Source organism: Diabrotica virgifera, chromosome 7 (genome assembly GCF_917563875.1).
Source record: "Diabrotica virgifera virgifera chromosome 7, PGI_DIABVI_V3a".
NCBI classification, from domain to species: domain Eukaryota; kingdom Metazoa; phylum Arthropoda; class Insecta; order Coleoptera; family Chrysomelidae; genus Diabrotica; species Diabrotica virgifera.
This window is the reverse complement of record NC_065449.1, coordinates 77,448,695-77,464,923: the sequence shown is the minus strand read 5'-3', so window position 1 is coordinate 77,464,923 and position 16,229 is coordinate 77,448,695. Positions and strand designations below refer to the sequence as shown.

The 16,229-nt window shown below is 32.2% G+C and overlaps 1 protein-coding gene and 1 long non-coding RNA gene across 4 annotated transcripts in view; one reads left to right on the top strand and one right to left on the bottom strand.

Annotated features, from left to right (window-relative positions):
• LOC114346442 (glutamate receptor ionotropic, kainate 2-like) overlaps positions 1-16,229 on the bottom strand; it is a 793,663-nt gene that overhangs the window by 315,372 nt on the left and 462,062 nt on the right. For all 3 annotated transcript variants that reach the window (XM_050656454.1, XM_050656452.1, XM_050656455.1), the window contains exon 8: positions 6,909-7,112. In XM_050656454.1, the coding sequence (XP_050512411.1) occupies positions 6,909-7,112 (204 nt within the window). The remainder of the gene's footprint in view (positions 1-6,908; positions 7,113-16,229) is intronic.
• LOC114346465 (uncharacterized) overlaps positions 1-16,229 on the top strand; it is a 97,604-nt gene that overhangs the window by 78,370 nt on the left and 3,005 nt on the right. The gene's annotated exons all lie outside the window — the stretch shown is intronic.

The following is a 16,229-nucleotide window of genomic DNA, read 5'->3' as shown; positions in this document are numbered from 1 at the left end:
ACTTATGTAAATCAAATTATTTTGATTTTGAATTGAAATGATTTAGAATTGAAAAAATACAACAAAACATAGGGTAAGAAGACAATATATAGGTGAATATTGATAGAAATTTTGATGGTAATCAAATTATGTAAAAAAAAGTATTACATAGTACTTATGTATTTTGGTAGGTTCAAGGTAGGTATCGGAGCCCGTATAACGACTAATAAATTTCGCAATCACTTGCGTCGTGCAAAGTGGCTATGTTCAAATATCATAACAAAATTTGATCAACTATTTATAAAACACTTACCAGTGAAAGATTCTTTAGCTTTGAATAAGCGAGATCTGCGGCACTCATACTAGGCACAGTTTGATGAGCTTTCACATTGGCATGCAACATTCATCTCTTCTATGTAAATAAGTCCAAAAATATAATATGAAAACTATTTAAAAAGGCAGTATAACCATTAACTAACTTTTTGTTTGTTGTTTCTCTTCCTACAAATTTTAAAACGCAACAAGCATACATTATAACCAAACCATGCACAGTCCCACAGCTGTGCCACAGCTGCCATATTGGATAATTTTTGTCATGTCATTTGAACATCCAATCAGAACAAAGTTATAATGCGCATGCGCCCGGTCGCTAGGTTTTACCATATAAAATTTCACCGTCATTACGCCCGTAAAGAAGTATAACTTCAAAAAGCAAAAGAGATACCTGGAGAGAATATGTATCTTCCATCAATCCTTCAACGCCCTCCGAAGTTATTTGGACAAAAATTCGCAAACTAAAATGCTCAAATTCTTTTAGACATATAAACACATTAACACACAATAATAAATTAATTAGCTGCAAAAATACAATTGCAGAAGTTTTAGCTGATATCTATCAACAAAATTTTAGAGATAAAATTGTTTCTTACGAATCTCTAACATACAAAAAAAAACATAGAAGCTTCTACAATCCCTATAAATAACTCCTCCGACAGCCTCTTAAATGCCCCTATAACTCTTCAAGAGTTAGAATTTTCCCTAGCAAATCTAAAAAACACATCTGCAGGACCAGATGATATTCTACCAGTCTTTATAAAAAACCTACCCCTCGAAGCCAAATTACTTCTGTTAGATTTATTTAATACCTCTTTCGTAAAGCACGAATTCCCAGACCTTTGGTCTTAAGTAATAATCATTCCTATTATTAAGCCTAACAAATCAAAAGACAACCCTATCTCTTACCGACCTATCTCTCTTACATGTTGCATGTGCAAGATCCTTGAAAAAATATTAAACCTCCGCCTCATTCTGTACTTAGAAAAGAACAATGTCCTTACTCCTTTAGACGAAGCAACGAAGCATTAAACCTAGGAATTTTGTGCAGTAAGATGAATCATCATGCAACTTTTTGCATTCTATTAGAGAGGGTGTCAGGCAACTTTGTGAACTAAATTCATCTAGGGCAAAAATTTTTGTACATAAGAAAATGCATTTTAAAAGTGCATCTCGAATAGGTGAAAATGAAAAACTTAAAACTCGGGCAATATTGATGGAAATGAGTTGAATTTTTATAATCGGGGGTTTTGGGGATCGCTGAGCACGAATTTCATATCGGTGATGGTCTCCAAGGTACCTGGTGCCCACGGTGGAACTCGTCGCCTAGAGTTTTATGTTATAATCATTCAAAATCAGTCAATAAGCATTACTCTGAGGGTTTTGGGGGTCGCTGAACAAGAGTTTCATGTCGTCGATGGTCTCTAAGATACCTGGTGCCCAGGGTGGAGCTCGTCGTCTGGAGTATTATGTTATAATTATTCTAAATCATTTAAAACCATTACGCGGGGGGTTTTGGGGGTCGCTGAGCAAGAATTTTTGTACCTGGAGCCCAGGGTGGAACTCGTCGCCTGGAGATTTATGGTATAATCATACAAAATCAGTCAATAATCATTACTATGAACGTTTTAGGGGTCGCTGGGCACCAATTTCATGTTGGCGATGGACTTCATGGTAGGTATACAATAATCTAAAAAATACGTGTTAAATTAAATGTTAGTGCACGTATTTATAATCAATTTATTTTATATTATAATGAAAAAATTAATAAAAAGGTAAAATAAAATAAAAAATATATTTAATTACTTGAAGTTACACAAATTTCTCTCTTCCGCAATTTCGAAAACCAAAATTATAAAACAGCGCAGCTATAGACTGTAGATAATGAAAATTCCTTTAATACCAATCTTAAACGGCTTGATATTATAATATTATTATTTATTCTGGAATTAACAAAACTAATAAGTATAAAATATATGACTTTTTCAAAACACCAACATTAAAAACTTACTTTGCTTTAAATACGGTATCTCTTTTTAGATGTTTTTTTATAATTAATTAAAAATTTTTAAAAGAACAGAACTACATAAAAGTGTAGCTAGGAGGTATTCACATATATACTGTGCTTTGTTTTTAAACCAGGAGCAGTAAAATAAAAAGACAGATTCACACCCAAGAAAGTCAATAGAAAAATCACCATATATATTTTCTTTTTTGGTTGATCATATCGGCCTTCGACGGTAATCCATCAACATTATATTATACTAATACGTCGCTAAAGAGTTCTAAAAATCACTGTTTTTTTATATAAAAGCAGACTAGAAATCTAAAAATTAAAATAATACCGCAGAAAACAGAAAAATTCGCTGATATAACTTAATTACCCTTGAAATGCCAATTATGTCAAAATTTCATAAATGTCATTAGTGTCAAAATTTAACGGCAACTGCTTTAAAAGCGACAAAATTTTAAAATAATTTTTAAATAGGTAATTTTTTAGGATATAATATAAAAGGTTTTAAGAAAAATTATTAATGAAAAATATATTTAGCGACCCCCAAAACACCGAAGTAATGGATATTGACTGATTTTGAATGAATATAACATAAAACTGCAGACGACGAGTTCCACCCTAGGCACCAGGTACTTTGGAGACCATCGCCGACATGAAATTCGTACTCAGAGACCCCAAAAACCCCCGAGTAATGATTATTGACTGGTTTTGAATAGTTACAACATAATACTCGAGGCGACGAGTTTCACCCTGGGCACCAGATAACTTCGAGACCATCTCCGACATGAAATTCGTACTAAGCGATCCCCAAAACCCCCAGATTAAAGTTTTTTCACTGATTTTGAAAAATTATGACATAAAACTCCAGGCGACATGTGGCACCCTGTGACCAGGTACCTTGGAGACCACAGCCAACATTAAATTGTGTTTAGCGACTCCAACCCTCCGAGTAATGGTTATTGACTGATTTTGAATGGTTATAACATTAAACGCTAGGCAACGAGATCCAAACCTTGGCACCAGGTACCTTGAGCACCATCGACGACATGAAATTCGTACTCAGGGACCCTCAAAACTACCAGGGTAATAGTTTTTGACTAATTTTGAATAATTATAACTAAAAACTCCTGGCGACGAGTTCCACTTTAGGCACCAGGTGTCTTGGTGACCATCGCCGACATTAAATTCGTGGTCAGCGACCCCAAAAACCGCCATATAATGGATATTGACTGATTTTTAATTATTATAACATAAAACTCCAGGCGACGAGTTACACACTGGGCACCAGGTACCTTGGAGACCATCGCCGACATGAAAGTCGTACTTATCGACCCCCAAAACGCCCAGGGTAATAGTTTTTGGCTGATTTTGGATAACTACAACTAAAAACTCTAGGCGACGAGTTCCACCCTGGGCATCAGGTATCTTGGATGCCATCGCCAACATTAAATTCGTGGCCGGCGACCCCAAAAACCCCCCGACTAATGGATATTGACTGATTTTTAATGATTATAACATAAAAATCTAGGCGACGAGCTCCACCGTGGGCACCAGGTACTTTGGAGACCATCGCCGATATGAAATTCGTGCTCAGCGATCCCCAAAACCCCAAAGTATAAAAATTCAACTCATTTCTGTCAATATTTCCCAAGTTCTAAATTTTTCATTTTCACTTCTTCGAGATGCACTTTTAAAATACATTTTCTTATGCACAAAAATTTTTGCCCTAGATGAATTTAGTTCACAAAGTTGCCTGACACTCTCTCTAATCTAATGCAAAAAGTTCCATTACGATTCATCTTACTGCACAAAATTCCTAGGTTTTGGGCTTTTTAGTGCTTCGTTGCTTCGTCTACTTTCCAAAGCGGTTTTCGAAGTGGTAGATCCACAACAGACAACCACGTTTCATTAGCCCGGCCGCACATCAAAGAAACATGAAACGTAAATTACGTTTCATGGAAATAAACCACTGCTAAACAAATATACGTCCGGCCATTTATGAAACTCTCCGAAAATAAAAATGTGTCATGAGCATGAATCACACTAGTTTCATTGGTAGGCGGACTTTGAGATTTATTTAGCAGTGTTTTAGTTTCATGAAACATGTTTTTCGTTTCATGTTTCATGTTTTTCGTTTCATATTTCTTTGGTGTGCGGCTTGGCTTACAGACTTCAATCAATGAAGCTTTTGCAAACAATCAAAAACTAATAGCAATATTTTTCGATATAACCCAAGCTTTCGATAGAGCATGGAGACACTGTATTCTACAAACATTGAAAGAGAATGGAATTGAAGGTCACATGCTGGCATTTATAAAGAATATCCTAAAAAACCGCTCAATTCAAGTTAAAATAAATGGTGTTACAAGTTCACCTAAGAGATTAGACAACGGAATCCCTCAAGGTTCGATTCTTAGTCCGACTCTATTCTTAATCGCTTTCAATAATATTATGAATTAAATTAAAGCACCCATTAAAGCTAGTATTTCTGCAGATGACATTGTTGTTTACACCAAATCAAATAACGTAATGACAGCCACAAAAATTATAAAAAGTTTCCTAAACTGGCTACAAAACTGGACGATGAAAACGAGATTTACTTTCTCTAGTGAAAAAACACGATACATTATTTTTAATAAAAATAAAACCCACTAATCTAATATTAAATAATTCACTTTTAGAGCAGTCAAAAGAAACAAATTTTCTAGGTCTAACTTTCGAGAGAACTTTAAATTGGAATTCGCATATAAATAAACTACAGCTTTCCTGTCAAACGAGATTAAATATCCTAAAAATATTATCCAATAAAATTTGGGGAGCTGATTATAAAACATTAATTAGTCTTTACAAATCTCTCATCAGAAGTAAAATCGATTATGGTTGTATATGTTATGATGCTGCATGCAAAACCACCTTAAAAAAACTAAACAGTATTCAAACTACAGCTTTGAGATTGGCACTAGGTGCATTTAAAACCAGTCCGGGTAGTAGTATGCAAGCTTTAACGGGAGAAGCACCATTACATATAAGACGACAGCAACTATCCTTGAACTACATTGCAAAAATATCATCCCAGAAACAGCATCCTGTTTTCTCTCACATATGCAACCCTGGTCTTCCTCCTAACAAAAAAAAACAAAAAACACTACATCCCTCATAGACAGAATCAAGCTTACAAATTTCGATAGGAGTACTCAATGTATCGCTAAATATAAATGCACACTTTTCCCCATGGACAAACCACCCATTAACTATTGACTTAACACTAACAAAGTATCCCAAATTCACTACAAATCCCACAATAATTAAAAATCTATTTATGGAAATTCTAGACCACTATCCTAAGTATTTGCAAATCTTTACCGACGCCTCTAAAACTCCAAATGGTCACGCTGCTGCCTACTACTCTAATGAAAATTCTTACAGCATATCAATACCTACAAACTGCAGTATTCTTACAGGCGAGACTACAGCTATTTTGGAAGCCCTAATCTTTTTCAAGAAGAGTAAAACGATGAAATACATTATCATAACAGACTCATTAAATGCATTATTAGGGCTGAAACAAATGTATACCAAAAACCCTATTTTACAAAGAATAAAAAATGAACTAGAAACACTTCGAGCATTAGGAAAGGAAGTGGTTTTTATCTGGGCACCTTCACATGCAGGTATATATGGAAATGAAAAAGCAGATGAATTGGCAAACAAAAGTCGAATGAGCGCAAATCATACAGCAAAGTTGAAAACATATCCGTATACCGACCTGAAGAACCTGGTTAAAGTCCACTGTACTAATACATGGCAAAATCATTGGGAAAAAATATGTAGCAAATTAACTGAAATCTCAATAAAACATCAGTGTTAACATATTTAAAAGACATCAAATTGTATAACTCTATTTTATGTAATATTTTTGTATTGTTATATCCACTAATAACCCTGCGCGGTTGATGTGGTTTTGTGTTTAAATGAAAAAAAAATATTTTAAATCCAAGACTTTTCGTCGAAAGAAACTGCTTTCTGGTTACATCCTGAATCTCCGGCTTTATAAACACGGAGACGACGAATATAGAAGAAAGTAGAAAGGACAATGTTCACGTATCTACTCCCTTTTCGTCTAGGAAAAAGTGCACTTAGGAAAAGTCCCTTTTCATACACTTACATACTTTTTGAGTAATTTTCGAAAAATCGTCTAAAAACGGATTTGTATTGTTGAAAAATGAACATATTCAATCGCAAATAACTCAAAAAGTATTGACTTAGTGAAAAATTCTATAAAACAAAAGTTGCTTAGAATTAGGGAGTTTATCCAATTCCGGACTTATTTTGAACATATATTTTTCACCACCGAGAAGGGGTGAAATTCACCCCAGGATAAAAGCACATATAGGCAAAATATTAGACACAACTTTTTTCTTTGATACGTTAGCTATGTGTAAAGCGGTTCTTTAAAATTGTGAAGTTTTGCAATATTTTACCGTAAGTGAATGGACTAAAAATAATAAAGGTAAAATGAATTGAGTCAACGTAAAAGAGATGGAGTCGAGAAAATCATATAAATACATTAGTTATAACTTACCAGAATGGTAGTAACTACGAGCGTGAAATTCATTGTCCCAGGTTCAAATAAAGCTGCTCTATCGGTGATATTCACGCCTGTTCCAGGATGCCATTCTCCAACTTTGACTAAAGCGGGTTGTTTTAATTTGAGCAAATCGAGTTTGAACTGGATACGACGGCCTTCTTTGAATTCAATAGGGCCACTTAGTCCCTTCATCTCAACCTGTAACAAAATCACTACTTCTATACATCTTAAATATATATACCTCTTGTATGACAAAATTAGAACAATTATTGTTTGATTAAAGTGCTAAATATTTTAATATAAGGAAATTGTTAAGCCAATTGTATTAGTCTGGAGATATAAGATTTTTCTCGTGACACATCCCCCTCCAGGCCGAAACCAAATTTTTTGAGTAGTATGGACATCTATATTAATAACCTATATACAGGGTGATTGATTAGTAGGGTAAAGCTCAATAGCTCCGCTATAGTAATAGATAGCAATAAAAGTTAATAACAAAAATTTTAGCCCCCTTTGAGATTCACATTACAAAATTAGTTAGAATGTTACAGGGTGTTCGATAACACAGTGGCAGAACAAACTTTTGTTTTTTTAAATTGAACACCCTATATTTTATTTTAAATTTGAAATCCTGTTAACTTCTCCATCACAAAAATATAAAGGTTTGTTATGTTATACAGAGTATTTCCAAAGTTATAACCAATTTTATATGAAAATCGTAACAAGTTCAACTCCCTGTATAAATAAAAATAAGCAAAACAACAATGGTTTATTAATGCCATATTTTTTAACGTATTGTCAAAATTTTCAAGAATGGTCGATATTGCTAATTTTCTTTAAATGAAATACAGGGTGAGTCAAAACGCAAGTACATTATTTTATCAGTAATTTTAAATGGAACACCCTGTATCTTATATCACTATTGAAAAGTACCATTACTGTACTTTAATTTTTAGATAACATTCCCTATGTCTAAATTTATTAGTTTTCGAGATATTTTCATTTTTCAATGGACCAGTAGAGTGGCCACCCAAATCACCAGAATTTAATAAACTGGACTGTTTTTTTTTGAGTTACGTTAATAATGAAGTTTATAAAATACCTCCAACAACAAGGGATGAGATGAAAAATAGAATACAAAGTGTATTTCGATGTGTTAATTTACAAATGCTCCGTAGAGTAAGTAGCTCATTCAATGATCGTTTTTAGGCGTACATAAATGTGTTAGGAGATAATTTTGAACACCTTACGTAATTAAATATTAAAAGTATTTTATTAAAAGTAGCTTCTAATTTTTTGAAACATGTTTTTTTGCAAAATGTATTACTGATAAATTATTTTTCGTTCTTTATTTGTTACATTGTTACATTTACATAAAAAAGTAGTGTTTAATTGTCTTCACAAAATATTGTATTTTGTGTTTGTGTGTTTTTTTTGTAAAATTTATTACTAATTTTCTTTGTTTATTTGTTGTATCTACATAAAAAGACAGTTTTTAATTGTTTCAAAAATGTTGCATGTAGTGGTTGTGTTTTCGTTTGTAAAATGTATTACTAATAAATTATTTTTATTTCTTTATTTGCTACAGTGTTACATTGATTACCGCATTGATATAATCGGTAATCTTCAATTGTCCATTCAGTCATGGCTTACTTAAAATATAGATAAATTTAAACACCTAAAATAATTTGCTTTGAAAATGAAGATATCTCGAAAACTAATAAATTTGGGCATAGGGAATGTTATATAAAAATTAAAGTACGTTAATGTTACTTTTCAATAATGATATAATATATAGGGTGTTCTATTTAACATTACTGAGAAAATAATGTACTTGCGTTTTGACTCACCCTGTATTTTATATAAAGAAAATTAGCAATATCAATAATTCTTAAAAATTTTGACAATAAATAAAAAAATATGGCATTAATAAACCATTGCTGTTCTGCTTATTTTTATTTATAGAGGGAGTTGAACTTGTTACGATTTTCATACAAAATTGGTTCTAACTTTGCAAATACCCTGTATAACATTACAAACCTTTATATTTTTGTGATGAAGAAGTTAACAGGATTTCGAGTATAAAATAAAATATAGGGTGTTCCATTTAAAAAAACAAAAGTTAGGGCTGCCACTGTGTTATCGAACACCCTGTAACATTCTAATTAATTTTAAAATTTGAAGCTTAAAGGTGGCTAAAATTTTTGTTATTAACTTTTATTGTTATCTATTACTATAGAGGAGCTATTGAGCTTTACCCTACTAATCAATCACCCTGTATTATGGTTCCTGCAGCCGATTTTGATAATATACGTAGTTATAAACAAATGAAGATTAAAAAACGGCAAATTTTCGCTTTTTTCGTCTATTACTAAAAAGTGAAGCATTCTAAATAAATTTGAGAATACTAAACTCATTAATCATATAAAAAAACTTCAATATGTCGTTCGCTGAATTGTATATCCTTACGTGTTGCTTATAAAATTGCAAAATAAGTCACCCCATTAAAAAGCTAAATATGTAGTTGACATGAAATTAAAAAAAATTGATTTTTTCGAAAAAAATAACGATTTTGAATGTTAAATGTTGCTTCGCAAATGAAAATCGATATTTGTTAATAACTTTTAGTAAATTTAACTTAGAATTTTGGTATGAAGTTGGGTATTTTGGTACTTAACAAACCCTCAAAATTTAGGACCGACCAATTAATTAGTTTAAAAGTTACTCTATTTATTTATCCCAGAGATCTTTATTTTGCAATAAAATAAGACAGAAAATAATGAATATAGGACAATAACTGCGTATGCCAAATTAAAGTAGAAGAGTGAGAATATCAAAATGTATTAAAAAAAGATAAAAAAATTAATTAATACATATAGTCAAAAATCCTAATTAATACATATAGTCAAAAATCCTAACTTGTCTACGGACAATATTTTTAAAGTTATTTTAAATTATAAACTACAAAATTTCAAAAATTGGGCAATATAATTTTTGACTATACTAGATAATTTTTTTATCTTTTTTTAATACATTTTGGGAGTATCGATTTTTTACTTTCGTTTAACATGCGCAGAATTGCCCTGAATTCATTATTTCCTGTCTTATGTTATTGCAAAATAAAGGTTCCTGGGAAAAACAAATAGAATAACTTTTAAACTAATTAGTGGATCGGTCTCAAATTTTAAGGGTTTGTTGCGCACGCCAATACCCAATTTTAGGTGAAAGACTAAAGTTCTAAGTCAGTTTTAGTAAAAGTTATTAACAAATAACAATTTTCACTTATTTTGCAGTTTGTTGGTGGAGCAACAAATTAACTTTTTAACTTTTAAAAATCGGCATTTTGAAGGTTTTTCAATGTTCTAATACATTTTGTAATTTTATGTCAACTTAGCTTTTGAATGGGAGAAAAAAATCGAAGAAATCGCGTTTTTTGCAATAAATTGTTAATAGTTAAAAAACGGACGCGAACTCTAGGCAGGAAACAGGTAGGTTTTATTCCTATAATGGGTCTACAATAACTAAAAAAGTAGTCAGCTACCTGGATATTTGAGTGCCCCGAACATGGTATATTTCTAGTTTATTTCCCTGGAGTATCTAGTCTTTCCCAAAACACATTGTTTATAAGGCAATTGTCGTTATTGCGTATCACATGCCCTGCCATCTCAGTCTATTAGATTTTATATATCTGACTAGATTTTCCTTTCCGAAAAGAAATTCAAACTCGATATTGTATCTGCGCCTCCATTCGTTTGTCACGCTGTCACTGCTTATATGTTACCGGCCAAACCCGATTTCAGCACAAACTAGTTTGGCCTAGGCCAAATTAGTTTGTCCTAAGCGCGTTAGGATAAACTAGTATGGCCTAGGCCAAACTAGTTTGTCCTATCGCGCGTAGGCCAAACTAGTTTATCCTAGGTCAAACTAGTTTATCCTGATATAAATACACATACTTCAGGCCAAACTAGTTTCTCCTATATTTCGGAGGTTTCGTTAGATGCAGCTGCAATAAAAACTGCTCCACAAATAGATGTAACTGCAAGCAGGCCATGATACTCTGCAATTCGAAGTGCCACCCCAAAGTTCTTCATGTAAGCATAAATAATGATTTTAATAATTGAGCTATAATTATGGATTTTATAAAAAAGAATGTGTGTGTACTGTGTACGCACGTAAGAAGTTATACTTCTATTATATGATTATATGATTATAAACGAAATTAATATACTTTTTATTTATATTTTATTTAAATATTAAATTAATTTATACTTACTACTTCTCAAAATTTTTTATTAAAACAGTGCCAAAAAACACATTAAAAATGCCACAAATGATTTCTGAACATTAATTGTCGGAAAAATTTTAAAAATTTAAAAAAATAAAATTATATAATAAATATACTTACAATCATAAAATTTATAAAAAAAAATAAAAAAATAAAAGTTTCTATTGGGATTCGAACCAACTTACCACGCGGCTGGTATTTGCGTTGTATTGGATTTCACCCGCATTAAAACTTCGCCACAGAGACAGCTTGTCATTATGTGCGAAGATCGTCTAACTCAACAGATTAACCTTTTGACATTTTTAACTTATGTAAATCAAATTATTTTGATTTTGAATTGAAATGATTTAGAATTGAAAAAATACAACAAAACATAGAGTAAGAAGACAATATATTAGGTGAATATTAAGGTGTAAAATAAAAGTATTACATACTACTTATGTATTTTGGTAGGTTCAAGGTAGGTATCGGAGCCCGTATAACGACTAATAAATTTCGCAATCACTTGCGTCGTGCAAAGTGGCTATGTTCAAATATCATAACAAAATTTGATCAACTATTTATAAAACACTTACCAGTGAAAGATTCTTTAGCTTTGAATAAGCGAGATCTGCGGCACTCATACTAGGCACAGTTTGATGAGCTTTCACATTGGCATGCAACAATCATCTCTTCTATGTAAATAAGTCCAAAAATATAATATGAAAACTATTTAAAAAGGCAGTATAACCATTAACTAACTTTTTGTTTGTTGTTTCTCTTCCTACAAATTTTAAAACGCAACAAGCATACATTATAACCAAACCATGCACAGTCCCACAGCTGTGCCACAGCTGCCATATTGGATAATTTTTGTCATGTCATTTGAACATCCAATCAGAACAAAGTTATAATGCGCATGCGCCCGGTCGCTAGGTTTTCCCATATAAAATTTCACCGTCATTACGCCCGTAAAGAAGTATAACTTCAAAAATACTTATTATTTGTTTATATTATTGTTTGTTTGTTACGAATAATTATAATTTTAATAAAAATGTCTATTTTTCTAAGAAAAAAGTAATTTGTCGATTACTTCATACAATTACAATTACAATTCACTTCTTCTTGGCTTTTTCCCATTATGGGTTTGCCGTTCTCGTCTTCCATAGCGCTCTATTCTCCCAGTCGCCATCTCTGGGGTATCTATCTCTCATAGCATTTCGTATGTAAGTTTTCCATCTCACAGCAGGTGTTCCTCTCCGTATTCATCCCTGCGGGCCCAGTCCAGTAATCTTTGCGGCCACCTGTGCTCCGGCATTCTTTGTACATGCCCGTACCATTTCAGGGCTCTACTTTTACTACCACAACTTTTTTGTAATTGAGCATTCTACTTCTGTTTCATATTTCTTCTGTTCTTATTTTATCCTACCTAGTGATTTGTAGACACCTTCTCATAAACTCCAATTCAACTGTTCTTATTTTATTTCGTATTATTGTTGTCACTGGCCATTCTGCCGCTATTGTAGAGTAATATTCAGCACTATACCCTGAAATTTTTTTTTCTTTGGTTATTGTGTTCTTCCATATCACTCCATGGAGTGCTTTCGTGGCTTGTTTTTCCCGTACTATTTACATGTCTATGTCTTTCATACAAGTGACATCTCGGTTTATATCATTTACCCTAAGTATTTAAAAATCTTAAAACTCTTAATAGTTTCTTCTAAATTTACGTTTAAACCAACAACCAATCTGTAACCAATTACTTTCAACTAGATTAAATTGGTTTAGACTAGGCTAACCTACTTTATCCTGATATAAAAACATAAATTACTTCAGGATAAACTACAGTACACACTTGATACTCCGAAGTTTTGCAATCCGACACGCTCGGTAGTCCGGCGCACCTCCCGTTAAGGTCGCCGCCGTGTCTGCTTGTACTGAAACCTGCCGCGACATAAATGAAATGTATTAGCTTCCATATTTCTTTTAATAAACATGTTTGAGTTAGCCGAAATGGATGTTTCATTTGCATATTAATCTGGGTAGCATTTTACTCAAAAAATTTAAGAATATTTTAAGCTACTGCTAGAGAAAACAATGAAAAATATATAACTCTTTCAGTAATCCGGACACTTTTGGTAATCCGACACCCCTTTGGTCCCATTCCTGTCGGATTATCAAGGGACCACTGTAGTTTGGTCTAGACCTCAGAGATGGCGACTGGAAGAATGGAGTGCTATGGAAGACAAAAACGGCAAACTAATAATGGGAAAAAGCCAAGAAGAAGAAAGTAATTCAGCGAACTAATACGGCTTAATATAAATAAAAAATTAAATAAATTACTTTGTTCTTGGAAAAATAATTTTTTTTTTAATTATAATTATTCGTAACAAACAAACAATAATATTGAAACAAATAATAAGTATTTTTTATAAAATCCATAATTATAGCTCAATTATTAAAATCATTATTTGTTTTTACATGGACAACTTTGTTGGCACTTCGAATTGCAGGGTATCATGACCTTCTTGCAGTTATATCTATTTGTGGAGCAGTTTTCATTGCAGCTGCATCTAAAGAAACCTCCGAAATCTAGGTGAAACTAGTTTGGCCTGAACTATGCGTCTTTATATCAGGATAAACTAGTTTGGTCTGAAGTGTGTGTATTTATATCACGATAAACTAGTTTGGACTAGGACAAACTAGTTTGGCCTACGCGCGATAGGAAAAACTAGTTTGGCCTAGGCCATAATAGTTTATCCTAACGCGCTTAGGACAAACTAGTTTGGATTAGGCCAAACTAGTTTGTCCTGGAATCGGGTTTGGCCGGTAACATATATAATGCGAAGGATTTTACGTTCTTACACCAGCAATTCATTTACGTCTCTTTTTGTTAGCGTCCATGTGATATGATATTATATATCTGGATTTTTGCATCTCGTGAGAGAAATTTTGACTTCATTATCTGTTGCATTGCAAAAAAAGTTCTGTTTCCTGCCATTATTCTCGTTTCAAATTCTCGATAAATTTTATTTTCATTATTGATTATTGCTCCTAGATACTTAAATGTCATTGGGAGAAAGATTTTGTCTATTCCGTGGAAGTAACTAGTGGAAAAATATTAGGAACCGCATTTTAGAAGCTACTAATTCTAATGCATCGACAGGGATCTTATAAGTCCTAGGTTTTTGGCCACGTGAATGAATATTCAATATTTCAGTCGAAGCAACTAACTTATAAAGCCGGTTGAAAAGATTTAATCAATATTGAAATTAAATCCTAAACTAAATATTTGACCTTGTCAATACAAGTTCATTGATATGTCTAGTTTCGAGATATTTTTGAAAATCTTCCGGTCACAACTTTCTATCCGGATGAGATATTAAAACCGGAACCTTATATTTAAACTTGTCTTTCCAATACGCGTTTATAAATATATCATATATGACTATGAATGCGTCTGTTTTGAGATATTTTTGAAAAACTTTCGGTCAAAAAGTTTTAACCCGAAGTGATATCAAAACCGGTTTCGGTTTCTTTTTATCAAGACGTTTCCTGACGCCGCCGCCGTGGTAGTTAACCGATTTTAATTTTGTAAATTGCAAATGAAAGGTACCGTATTCTTCTATATCTAAAAAAAATATCAACTTGCGATCTGCTTTATTTTCAATCCTGCAACATTTTGAAAAAATTAATTATTTTGCGAAGGCTGGATTGCAAAATTTAAACCGATTTTAAGAGTAAAGGTGCAAAGATTTTACGGCTATCCCTACTTTTTCTGTCTTTACACGGCAAATAACGTAGAGTAAAATTCTCACTGGTATGCATATGTAAACATTACTTGACAATGTCATGATTTTTGAATGTTCTTGGATAACTGTTACTTGCTTAAATTATTAATTCAGTTAATTAATATAATAATTTTTTCACTATATATTCAGTGATTGTAATAATTTATACACTGTACAACAAAAACTAATACTCAATCGAGAAAAGAAGAAAAGTGATAAAGTGACTTTTTAATAATATATTGTTACTATGGAACGCTTAAAATTTTGAACATTTTTAACAACAAAATACTTGCATCACAGAATATATCCTGGTGTGTTCTCTGCTTGGATCTTCCATAAATAATAAACAATAAATAAATTTTTATTAAGTTTACGTCTTAAATCAATTATTTATCAAATATACTATCAATTCTACTTAATCAACAACTCAAAATATTCCCGATGCCATGTCAAATATTTAAAATTGTCACTGTCTTGTTACCATATTCTATCCGACTCAGTGCGTTGTATGACAAAGATAGCGAATATTCGATTTGGAAAATATCACCAAGGACATGGTGTCCATTTTTTTTAAATCCTGAAAAAACTAATAAATATTTTTAAAAAATTTAATCGCAGAATGAAAGACTTAATTATTATCGAGAGCCCAAAGTCCCTTAGAATAAATAAAAAGTTTCTTTTGAATGAGATATTTGAAATTTAAAATCACACTACATTTTTTCTTAGTTTTTCACCTCTGAAACTTATTAAAATAAACATTATAGAAATTTTCAGGGACTTTCGGCCTTTGGGAAGAACGTAATCTTTCATTCGGCGTTAAAGTTTTCAAAAATACCTATTAGTTTTCTCAGGATTCGAAAAAAATTAATCCCATTTAAATAGCATTGGAGCCGAAACTATGCACCGATCCCCTTAATGAAATTTACAGTAGGTATTGTTTTATTATATCATAAAGTTTTTCTGGGTAAAATATGAATGTCGTAAGTGTAGCATAAATAGTTGAAAAACGTAACATCCAAATATTTGTTTTTTATGGTTTTTTCGCAATTATTGCTATTTTGCAACAAGGGTGACAATTTTTAAAATTTGTAACCAATCCTATCTTGTAGGAAATTTAATTACGCAACTTTTGTCAGTGCAACTTTCCTCGGAAGTGAATACTCAAAAATTATAATCAGAAAACGAAGACGAAAATCGAATTTTTCCTTAATTTTTTGACATTTCGATTATTTAAACAATGTTCCAAACCTTTTTGAGTGG